The 12438-nt window shown below is 37.6% G+C and overlaps 1 protein-coding gene across 4 annotated transcripts in view; it reads right to left on the reverse strand.

Moving 5' to 3' along the window:
* Positions 1–2424: 2424 nt before the first annotated feature.
* Positions 2425–12438, reverse strand: part of KNL1 (kinetochore scaffold 1) — a 67786-nt gene continuing 57772 nt past the window's right edge. For all 4 annotated transcript variants that reach the window (XM_027066954.2, XM_027066957.2, XM_027066958.2 and 1 more), the window contains 6 exons: positions 11706–11806; positions 8709–8777; positions 7939–8048; positions 6699–6817; positions 5890–6012; positions 2425–5115 (listed from right to left, as the gene is read on the reverse strand). In XM_027066954.2, the coding sequence (XP_026922755.1) occupies positions 5001–5115; positions 5890–6012; positions 6699–6817; positions 7939–8048; positions 8709–8777; positions 11706–11806 (637 nt within the window). In that variant the 3' untranslated portion in view covers positions 2425–5000. The remainder of the gene's footprint in view (positions 5116–5889; positions 6013–6698; positions 6818–7938; positions 8049–8708; positions 8778–11705; positions 11807–12438) is intronic.

A 12438-nucleotide genomic window follows, 5' to 3' on the forward strand; every position in this document is an offset into this window, starting at 1 on the left:
TAGATGAATAAGGCTGAAGTTGACAAGGTGACAGACAGGTTCAACAGCCAGTTTAAAACCTTCACTATCGATGAGCCCATTCACAGGAAGGGTGAGTCAGATGACTCCATTCTCCGACTGGCCGATGCCACATTTCAAAGAACTGTTGACTGGAGAGAATCACAGATGCAGAATCTTTGTCATAAATAAAGAGTGAAAACCCAAAATACATAAAATATTGATGAGTGTTTCCTTGCACATTCAGATGGATGAGGTTATCTCATGATCACTCTACCAGCATCCTCAGGTGACATGAAAACCATACTAGTTAATTATAAATACTGATACTGACAATTGACAGGTTGACAGTGACTGCTTCTGAGAATTTGTGCTTTAGAGTTTCCTTATTAAACGTGACATTATTTTTAGAATTTCTACAAGTAATGTTTAAAATGACAGCATTTTGGGGCACCTGGATGGTTCAGTTGGTTAAGCGTCTGATACAGGCTCAGCTCAGGTCTTGATCTCAGGGTCATGAGTTCAAGCCCCATGTTGGGCTCTGTGCTGGGCCTGAAGCCTACTTTAAAAATAAAGAAAAACTAGAATGACAGCCTTTTGGACTTAAAGTTGTATAAAAGTGTTTAAAGAATTGTACGTGCTTAATTTTACATTCTCACCAGAAATCACAAGGTTTTGATTTCTCCATATCTCCTCCAACACTTACTTTCCAGTTTATTTCCTTACTTATTTTGAGAGAGAGAGAGGGTGCATGCATGAGTGCAAGCAAGGGAGGGGCAGAGAGAGACGGAGAGAAAGAACCCCAAGCAGGCTCTGTGCTGTCATCGCAGAGCCTGACCTGTGGCTCCATCTCACAAATCTGTGAGATCATGACCTGAGCCGAAATCAAGAGTTGGGATGCTGAGCTACCAGGCGACCCTATTTATTTATTGAGTAATCTCTATGCCCAACATGGGGCTCAAACTCACAACATTGAGATCAAGAATTGCATGCTCCACTGACTGAGCCAGCCAGGGGCCCCTTATTTTCCATTTTTTTAAGTCTTTTTTTCTTGGGGGGAGGGAAAGGGGCAAAGAGAGAGAGAGAGAGACAGAGACAGAGAGAGAGAGAGAATCTGAAGCAAGCTCCAAGCTCTGAACTGTTGGCATAGAGCTCACGAGCCAAAGTGAGCTCACGAGCCAAACTTTGACCTGAGCCAAAGTTGGATGCTCAACAGACTGAGACGCCCAGGCGCCTCCTTATTTTTCATTTTAAAAATTACCCATTCTAGGAGTGCCTGGGTGGCTTAGTTGATTGAGTCACTGACTTTACTCAGGTCATGATCTCGCAGTTTGTGAGTTCGAGCCCTGCACTGGGCTTGCTGCTATCAGTGCAGTGACTGCTTGAAATATTGTCTCCCTCTCTGCCTCTTCCCTGTTCACTCGGTCTCAAAAATAAACATCTAAAAAAAAAATTTAAAAATTTACTCATTCTAATAGGTTTAGGGTGGTATCTCATCATGGTTTGAATTTGCATTTTCCTAATGACTAATGATGTCAAGTATTTTTTTTCATATACTTGTTGTATATGCCATTTGTATATCTTCTTTGGAAAAACGTCTATTCAATTCCTTTGTCCATTTAAAAAATTGGATTGTCTACTTGTTAAGTTTCAAGGATTCTTTATATATTCTGGATACTAGACCCTTATCAGATACACCATCAGTGTCCTTTGCAATTCCATATAAATTTTTAGGATCAACTTTTCCATTTTCCATCCTAAAAAGGTTGATGTGATTTTGATAGGGGCTGCTTTCAATCTGCACATTACTTTAGGTAGTATTGCCATCTTAACAGCTTGTCTTTCAACCCATGCATATGGAATGTCTTCCATTTATTTAGGCTTTTAATTTCTTCCAGCACTGTGCCCCAGTTTATGTCCTATTTTATTGCACAAATTTCAAATTTTGATATAGTCTAATTTATCTATTTTTACTTTTGTTGCCTGTACTTTTGGCATCATATCTAAAAATTTATCACCAAATCCAACATTGCAAAGCTTTTCCCCTATGCTTTTTTTCTAAGAGCTTTATACTTCATAGTTTTAGCTCTTAACATTTAGTTCTTTGATACATTTTGAGTTAATTTTTGTATGTGATGTAAGATAAGGGTCCAGGGGCACCTGGGTGGCTCCGTCAGTTGAGTGTCCGACTTGATCTTGACTCAGGTCATGTTCTTGCAGTTCATGGGACTCAGATCCATGTTGGGCTCTGCGCTGACACAACAGATCTTGCATGGGATTCTCTCTCTCCCTCTCTCTCTCTGCTCTTCCTGCACTCACATGTGTGCACTCTCTCTAAAGGTGTGGGGTGTCTGGGTGGGTTGAGTGCTAATTTTGACTCAGTCATGATCTCAGGGTATGTGGGTCTGAGCCCTGCGTCAGGCTCTATGCTGACAGCTTGGAGCCTGGGGCCTGTTTTGGTTTCTGTGTCTCCCTCTCTCTCTCTCTGTCCCTCCCCTGCTCACACTCTGTCTCTCAAAAATAAATAAACTATGAAAACAATTTTTTTAAATTAAAAAATAAAAGGTGAATTGTATGATGTCAATTATATTTTAGTGAAGTTATTGAAAAAAAAAAAGTTAAGGGGTGCCTGGGTGGCTGAGTGGTTAAATATCTGGCTCTTAATTCCAGCTCAAGTCATATGAGTTTAAGCCCTGCAAGGGGCCTTATGGGGCCCTGTGCTGACATCGAGAGCCTGGCTTGGAATTCTCTCTCTTGTCTCTCTCTAACCCTCCCTTGCTCGCAATCTCTCTCAAAATAAATAAATAAACAAAAAAGAAAAAGAAAGTAAAAAAAAAATAAACACACACAGAGTACTGGTCCCCACCCCTAGCGTTTCTGATACAGCAGGTTTGGGGAGAAACTGATGCTACTAGTCTAGGGACTATACTTGGAGAACCACTCCATTAGCCCTTAGAAATCATAGTTTCCTAAGGAACTTCAAATAGTTTTCTTTTACTGTCTTTCAGAGACATAGGGATACCTATAGTTTGTATCTCGTTCTGACACTCAGGTCCTGACATATTTTAATCTTATCTGAATTTTCGAGTGTGTATTTCTAGAGAGAGCTTCCTTTTTCTATCTTCACAGGTCTATTGAATACATGGTAAAAAACAACAACCTCTTCACTTCATAAACAGACACTGCTTAAAAAGATTTCATGTAATAGGGGCGCCTGGGTGGCTCAGTCGGCGAGACCTACAACTTTGGCTAGGGTCATGATCTCAGGGTTCGTCAGTTTGAGCCCCACATCAGGCTCTGTGCTAACACCATGGAGCCTGGAGCCTGCTTCTGATTATGTGTCTTCCTCTCTCTTTGCCCTTCCTCTGCTTATGCTCTGTCTCTCTCAAAAATAAACAAACATAAAAAAAAAAAGATTTCATATAATAAACTTATTTTAATAGTGCAAAAACCAGTCTGCTTCTAATTAGTGAAGGAACAATTTCCAAAAAATTTTTATAAAAATAGCCAATCCTTTGAACAAATACAAATGCAAATAACTAGGCATATATTACAATTTTGTACCTAAACCCAAGAAAGCAGAGTCCATAATTACAAGCCAAATCATTCTTGAAGCTGGTCATTCCAGTTTACCAAAATGAACAAAAGAAAATTTCTACTTTTTAGGTTTACAGAAAATAAATAAAACAACTCCAGTAAGAAAACTAATTTAAGTTTCATGGAAAACAGGCCACATTGGTGACTTTAAAAGTTTTTCAAGAATATTTACATCTTGATTTTTATGGAAAATAAATTTTATGTTGAATTTGAGGTTTAAAAGACCATGTGATCTTTCTGACCAATAGCTCAGAAGTAAAAGCCAATTTAAGAGCGAAGATAACATTCATGGGACCCAGAGGACTTTAACCTGATCGTAAAGTATAAAGCAAAATTTTAATATGAATTAGTTTGAAATGCAAATATACTTTAGTTTATAATTAAATATAAAAGAAATGAAAAAATTATCATGATTAGGATTCAATTAAAGTTTGGGTAAAAATTTTCTCATATTTATCTCACAGATAATACTGGTCATTCGATATCAATGGATATGGCTTATTTTTGTTTATGAGAAGGGTGTGGCTTCAGAAACCAATTCTCACATTAAATTAATTACTACTGCCAGAACTTGACAGAACTGGTGGTTTTAAATTTGATATTGTTTGAAGTACAATTATTTGATAGAAAGAGACTGAGAATCTTGCTGTAAAGCATCCTTCAGAAAGATGGAAATTGCCTAGGCAGAAGAGTATCTCTCTATACACGACTATGTATTTCCATATGTATATATATATATCTCCTTACTACATCACAAAAACAAAAAAAATATCAATATATTTACATATATGTACTGGCCCAAAATGAATTAACTTTCTCTATAAAATTATACTGAGAAAATATTAACACATGTTACATAATAAAAGGCAAGGCCCTCTAGAAAAGCTGGCAACCATTTGAATAGCTGAGTGCTATTGCTTTTTCTTAATAAAATTTTTAAAATGAAGAAAAAGGAGGATGAGTAGTGTGTAGACAGATAAATCTCTATCCCAGAACAATACCTACTAGACAGAAGGCCGGCAACCAAAAAATTAGAGCTGTACATATGAGGAAATGGCTAATGTTTTTGTCAGCGGTGACAGCTCCACTTAAAGTTACTCTGTAGGGCTTGTACTAAAGCAAAGAGCACAACTTTAATTAGAAGAAATTTTCCCTAAGTGTTCTACTATTTGAACCTTTCATAAAAAGATGAGCAAGTTGATAAAAGGCTATTTGAGGACTTCCATCATTCCTGACTGTAGAGCTTTAAAAACTAGCCATACAAATTAACTATAACATCATCAGGAGGAATTTTATGAGGCTTCTTTCTATGACCTAAAGACAAAGATCAAATAGCAATGGATACTCCGACGTAATATCATTATGATGTGCGCTATGCTTGGTTATTATAGCTGTAGTCCAAAGGTCTAGTGGTAGAAATGGCAGTCCTGAAGTAGATCTTGGTAAATTTGCTTGACTACATTCTTTAGGTAGTTGTCCTCCAGTGGCACTTTAGATAGAATTGCAGTGATTTCATCTTGGCTAGAAAGAACAAAAGGTTCATTAAGTTTTCTGGAAATTTACTTATCGATAGCTTTTCAGTGGAATTCATGTTTTTGGGTATGGTCTCTGAGTCTTTTAGGAAGCATAAATAGACATTTCTAAAAATAGACTGCCAAGTTTGAACTGGGATTCCAAAAACAAGGCCTAAGAGCAATTCTGTATGAACTGGGGGGGGGTATCCTGACTTAGCTAAAAATCTAAACTGCTGGTGTTTGCTGATGGATTTGAGGTGGGTGCATTCTAAACTCTACCATCTTACAAACTGTCAACTGTATGTCTAAAAAGTCACAAATACGAATGAAATATCGTTATGTCTGGTTACAAAGGCTAATTGAGAAAAGCATTATGACTGCACATCTTTTTTAAATGATTACTAAGTGATTAAGTGATATTCTGTTTTTAAGGGCATAAAGGTTGTTTATATATGATCTGGGCTAAGCTTATACCCATTTTTTTCCTTTTTGGGCTCCTGTTTTAGGTAAGATTATTCAAAAAGTGGAGCAAGTATAAAAGAATATACCAGTGGTCTCCAGTATCCACTGGTGCTAGCAATGAAGGTCACTAAATTATAAGAACAAATCCTTCAAAAGGAAGTCAGGAGTAACATTTGGCACTCAGTAGGGATTATCCATAATTGGCATATCCAATAATGGTATATATCCATTATTTCTGGCCACTTTGAGAGATTTTTCAAATAATAGAGGAGAGGTAGAAAAGTCATTAGGAGCCCTATCCTGCTGGCCCTTTACTTACCCAATGTTTCCAAGGTGATTTTGAATGGAAAAAGGTAAGCGGACAGTTGGAAAATGAACTGAGAGAGGTAAAGTTATCTCAAACTTTGCAAATGCTGCAGAGCTGGAGAATAAAAGCCTCAATCTGTAAAAGACAAGATCCTCAATTAAAAATAAAAAACAAAAATAGAATGAAACAAATATATTTTCTTTTTACACTGGTAGGTGAAACTTAGGTGGTACATTATTTCTTGTCCTTATCAAATGGACAGAGGGTAAAACATCTGGAACAAAGTATTATTATGGTTGTTCATTTCCACTGTTAGTCATAAAATTCACTGAAAGAAATCATTTTAGTAAGTTTTTGATTACTTACTTACTGTTACAGATTGAACTATGTCCCTACTGCCATTCGTATGTTGAAGCCCTAGCCCCCAGTATCTCAGAATGTAAGATCATTGCAGATTTAATTAGTTAAGATGGAGTCCTACTGGAGTGGGATGGTCTCCTAATCCAAAATGATTGGTGTCCTTATAAAAAGGGGGCACTTGGACACAAATATGCATACAGGAAGAACATGATGTGAAGATGAAAGCAGATACTGGAGTTATATATTTATAAGCCAAGGTATGTCAATGATTGCCAGCAAATCACTAGAATTTAAGAGAGAGGCATGAAACAGATTCTCTTAGCCCCTCCGAAAGAACAAACCCTGCTAACATCTTGATGACTTCTAGCCTCCAGAACTGTGAAACAATAAATTGCTGTTGTTTAAAGCCACTGAGTTTGTAGCACTTTGTTAAGGCAGCCCTGGGAAAGTAATACACTTACTCGGTATTAGTCACATCTATGTTCATTAGGTTATAATTTGGTCCCCATCTCTTTAAAAACTCAATTTCTTCTCCAAGGAGTCTACAGTGGCTCACCACAAGTGAAATTTCTTGAAGCATCTGGGAAAAATAGGGGGAAAAAAAAAGAAATTATAAAAACATTTCAGTTTTTAGTGGCTCTGTTATAAAATAAATCCCCAAAGTTAAATAATTTATATATTTAAACTTTCATATAAAATTTTTTTTGTAATGTTTATTTTTGAGAGAGACAGAGACAGAGTTTGAGCTGAGGAGGGGCAGAGAGAGAGGAAGACACAGAATCGAAAGCAGGCTCCAGGCTCTGAGTTGTCAGCACAGAGCCTGATGTGGGGCTCGAACCCATGAGCCGTGAGATCATGACCTGAGTCGAAGTCAGACGCCCAAAAGACTGAGCCACACAAGCGCCCCTATACTTTCATTTTTAAAAAATGTTTATTTTCGAGAGAGAGCACACGAATGGGGGAGGGGCAGAGAGAGAGGGAGACACAGAATCCAAAGCAGGCTCCAGGCTCTGAGCTGTCAGCACAGAGCCCAATATGGGACTTGAACACATGAACTGTGAGATTATGACCTGAGCTGAAGTCGGATGCTTAACCAACTGAGCCACCCAGGCACCCCAATATTTTTATAAATTCAGGATCCACTATTACATATATAAAATTTCAGCTCTTCTTTTTTTAAAATTTATTATTTAAAAAAAAATTCTTTTTACATTTATTTATTTTTGAGAGAGAAAGAGCACAAGTCGGGGAGGGGCAGAGAGACAACGAGACACAGAATCCAAAGCAGGCTCCAGGTGCTGAGCTGTCAGCACAGAGCCCGATGCGGGGCTCGAACGCACAAAATGTGAGATCATGACCTAAGCCAAGGTTGGATGCTCAACCGATTGAGCCACCCAGGCGCCCCTTTAATTTATTATTAAAAAAAAATTTTTTTTAAGTTTACTTATTTTTGAAAGAGACAGAGACAGTGTGAGTGGGATATGGGCAGAGAAAGAGGAAGAGACAGAGTGTCCCAAGCAGGCTTCATGCCACCAGGAGAGCCTGATGCAGGGATCCAACTCATGAAACTGTGAGATCATGACCTGAGCCGAAACCAAGAGTTGGATATCTAACCAAATGAGCCACCCAGGAGCCCCTCAGAGCTCTTCTTTTTGTGACAGAAAACAAAATTTTCTTTCAAAATACTTTAATCAGATTTACCTTGGGGACCTCATGCTGTGTTTTACATTTCTTCTTCCAGGATTCTTGTTCCTCAATGTACTGGAAGATAAGCTTATGAACTAAAAGGGAGGAAGGAGGAGCTTTATCCTCTGAGGAAGGAAAAACAACAACAACAGGGTATTACTTATTTTCATTTATCTTCTACACATAAGGTAGAAATATTATATACACTAGAAATACCTTCAAACTACTAGGTATCTAAGTATCCCCTCTGGTCTATTTTCAAACACATAAATCAACATATATAGTAAACACAGACATTCTTATAAAAACTCAAGCCTTTATCATGTACAGAATAGAAGCTGGTTAAAAACATGGGCTCAAATGTAACATAAACCTAAGTTTAAATCCTGCCTTTCCTTACAAACTGAGTGATCCTAAGCACAACACTTACTTCTTTTGAGCTGCAGTTCTCTATTTGTAAAATGAGGAACCATACCTCCAAGTGTTAGCGTAAGTAACACTAATGCCTGATACAGATTAAGTACTCACAATGGTAATTTTTCAATTATGGAAACAGCTATTGTTAATAATCAATCATTGCTTAAAATCTAGTAATAATTAAAAAAATTAAATCCTACCTAATATTTGGAACATTATCCAAGCAATTTTATGTCTAATAAACATTTCTAAGGAGAAATTATTATTATTATTATTGTTTATATTTAACTTTGTATGTGAAAGAGCTCTCAAGGAGCAATTTACACTTGTAAATATTCAACAAGTTTTTAGTGGATAACTGGACTTACCATCTAACAGAGACTGAAAATTCAGGTCAACAATCTTCCTGAAAGCCTTGTCCAGGAAAGGGAGACCAACTAGGAAGAACCAGAGTAAGAGCAGTATTTCTTTTTATTATCTGATTTTAAGCCACATACAACTCAGTACTTTACAAGCCTACTCTTTCTGGGTAGCAGGGTTTTTTGTTTTTGTTTTTTCTTTAGAGAGAGAGAGAGCATGTGAAGAGAGAGAGAGAGAAGAAAGAGAATCTTAAGAAGGGTCCACACTCAGTGCAGAGTTTGACATGGGGCTCGATCCCACCACCTTGGGATCAGGACATGAGCTGAAATCAAGGGTCAGATGCTCAAGTGACTGAGCCACCCAGGTGCCCAAGCAGATTTTTTTTTTAATATAAGCAGCTAAAGGTATATCCTTGAATCGTATTATTTTTTGTGAATGGTAAAGGCTCCCCCTGAGACTGCTGAACTACACTTACTGACAGGCCTTTGAAGGAAATTTAAGGTGTAGTACCTTTATTTTAAATTTATCAAGGCCTCCTCCTTTAACTTCTAAATTTTGTGCAAAGATACTATTTTCAGACACCATACAAAAAAATGACTATGATCTCTTCACACCTACTTTCTTTTTATAAATACAGTGCAAATGATTTATGCTCTTAGCATTACAGTAATGAGTTTTGGGTAGCCAGGAGAGCTGCTTCCTCCTCCAAACTCTAGAGTTCTCTCATGTTTCTCGAATTCTGATTCTTTTCATGTTATTGAATATTTTCTATGTGTTAGGCACTGGGGATACAATAATGAGACAAAAAGACACGATCAATTTATATTCTCAAAAAGCTAATAGCTCAGGGGGATACACAGATAACTGCACAAATAAACACACCAAAAACTATAACTGTGAATAGGCACTATTAAGGAAAACTGCGGGAAGCAATGAAAAAATATATAAGAGGAAGGTAACTAGTAGAAGGAATGGGTAAAAGGAGAGTCAGGGAAAACTTTCCTGAGAAAGTGATAATTGAGCTGAGCTCTTAAGGATTACTGGCAGAAATTTATTTAGTGGAGAGGGAGTACTATGGTATGAATGATTGTGTCCTCCCCTCAAATTTGTATGTTGAAATCTTAATGCCGAAGGTGATGGTATTAGGTGACAGATTTTTGGGGAGGTATTTCGGACATGAGGGTAGACCCCTTATGAACGAGATTAATTAGGGTCTCAGAAGAGACCCTAAAGAGCTAGCTTGGACTTTCAGCATATAAGGATACAATAAAAAGTATGCACCCTGGAAGAGGGCTCTCAGCTGAGCATGCTGGCATTCCAGTCTTGGATCTCCAGCTTCCAGAAATGTAGAAAATAAACTATGGTTGTTCATAAGCTACCCAGTTTATGGCATTTTTGTTATAGTAGTCCAAATGGACAAAGGCAAGGGAAAGGGCTTTCAGGCATAAAAAAGATCATTATGAAGGTCCTGGAGAAGGATGGAATATGACCGACCATAAAAAGACCATGATCTTTTAAAGAAATGAAAGAGGGGTGCCTGGCTGGCCAGTCATCAGAGCATGAGACCCTTGATTCTCAGGGTTGTGAGTTCACGGCCCACATTGTGTGTGGAGCCTACTTTAAAAAAAAAAAAAAAAAAAAAGGGAAATGAAAGAAATCCATGTGCCAAAGTGCAGAGAATAGTTTAAGATGAGGCAGGAAAGGGAGGAAAAATTAAATTCTTGCAAGATGTTACAGTTCATAGTAAATATTTTGATCATTAGTCTAAGAGTATTTGGTGCATAATTAGATTTTTAACAATCCCCATAGCTGCAGGAAGGAAGATGAATTGGAGGGGAAAAGGAGAAGATCCAGAAAGGCCAGTTTGAATGTTATTGTAGTCATTTGGTTAGAAATGACTATTGATAGGAAATGAAGAAAAGTGGATCAGTATTAAGAAATTAAAATCAGTAAGTCTTATTGATGATTAGATATGCCTGGCAAGGGATAAAATATAGAGGTAAAGAGTGATTCCTGTTTTAATTTTGGACCTGGACTAGAGCATGTGGGTGGCTTGAGTGCAGAGTCTGTTTGGCATTCTCTCTCTCTCCCTCTCACTCTACCCACTCCTCCCCCACCCTCTCTCTCTCTCAAAATAAACAAGCAAACAAACAAACAAATAAACATTTAATTTTGGACCTGGACTGAAGTTGTTGATATTCTTTGAGAAAAGGAAATTTTAAGGAGAATCATGTGTGGAGACTGGAAAAATGTGAAGTTTGGTTTGCTATGCTGAAATTGTTTCAGAGAAAAGACCTAAAGACACCGACAGGAGCCTCTTAACATAATAGCTAGGACTCTGTCCAGTTACCATATAGTGATTCCAAAGACTCTGTTAAGCCTACCAATATATACAGAACTTCCAATGAACTTTTCAGGTTAATTTAAGTACCAAAAAAAAAAAAAAATCAAGGGGTGCCTGGGTGGCTCAGTTGGCTGAACATCCAACTTCAGCTCAAGTCATGAACTCAGCTTCGGTTCGTAAGTTCAAGCCCCACAATAGGCTGGCTACTGTCAGCAGACAGCCTGCTTTGGACCTTCTGTCCTCCTCTCTCTCTGCCCCTCCCCTGCTCATGTTCTCTCTCAAAACAAAACAAAACAAAACAAAACAAAACAAAACAAAACAAGTGTCACCAGCCATTAGAGTAAGTCTATCAAAAAAGACAGATGGAAAAAAGGAAGCCAGAATAAATAGATGCAAATAGCATATTGATCCATTATTTGGATATGTAAAATTTCTATCATCTAATGTCATTCAACAAAGGTCAACTTTCATTAGTTGAATTTTTATTTTATTCTCTATCTAATAAAATAAAATCCTATTATCGTAAATTAAAATAATCACTTCTTCTAGTGTGCTTTCATTTCATTATGTCAATAGTTATTATTGTAGTAAAATAAAGATTGGACTCCTTAGTGAGTTTATCCATACATTTTTCTGCAGAGGAATTACTTTTGCTACTCACCAGCTGGCTCTCCAAAGGTGATGGTAAGTTCTACTGTGTCATAAAGAAAGGTGAACACAGCTTGATCATCACTCCACTCGATGACTTCCCACTCAGACACGCTGGAGAGAAATAAAGACAAAAATTTTTTTCTGAAGTAAAAGAAGAGAAGAGTTAACTTTTGATACCACATAAAGAGTGCCAGCAATATTTGCTGAAGTTTTTTGCTGCCTTGGAAGATAATCAAATATTTTGATTCAAATACCGTGAATGTACAAATATGCTTTTGAAAGAATTGACCCAATTTTGAGTTCTGCATCAGAGAAAACCCAAGTTTAGGCAATATAAAGTGTTAAATATTTTAAAATGATAATTTCATAGCTTTCCCACCTTGTATCCTTTCAGCTTGGTGTTGCGTACATTGACTCTTTTTGAGGTTGTATTACGGGTTAAAGATAGTGATACACAGGGGCATCTGGGTGGCTCAGTCAGTTAAGTGTCCAACTCTTGATTTTGGCTCGGGTCATGATTTCAAGGTTCAAGGGTTCAAGCCCCGGGTTTGAGTCCTGGTTTGTGGTTTCAAGCCCCATGTCAGGCTCTGTGCTGGCAGTGCAGAGCCTGCTTGGGAATCTCTCTCTCTCTCCCTCTCTCTCTGCCCCTCTCCCACCGTATGCGGGCTCTCTCTCAAAATCAATAAATAAACTTAAAAAAAACAACAACAGTGATACATGTTAAAAACACATGTCAACTCTTG

Source organism: Acinonyx jubatus, chromosome B3 (assembly GCF_027475565.1).
Source record: "Acinonyx jubatus isolate Ajub_Pintada_27869175 chromosome B3, VMU_Ajub_asm_v1.0, whole genome shotgun sequence".
Lineage (NCBI taxonomy): Eukaryota > Metazoa > Chordata > Mammalia > Carnivora > Felidae > Acinonyx > Acinonyx jubatus.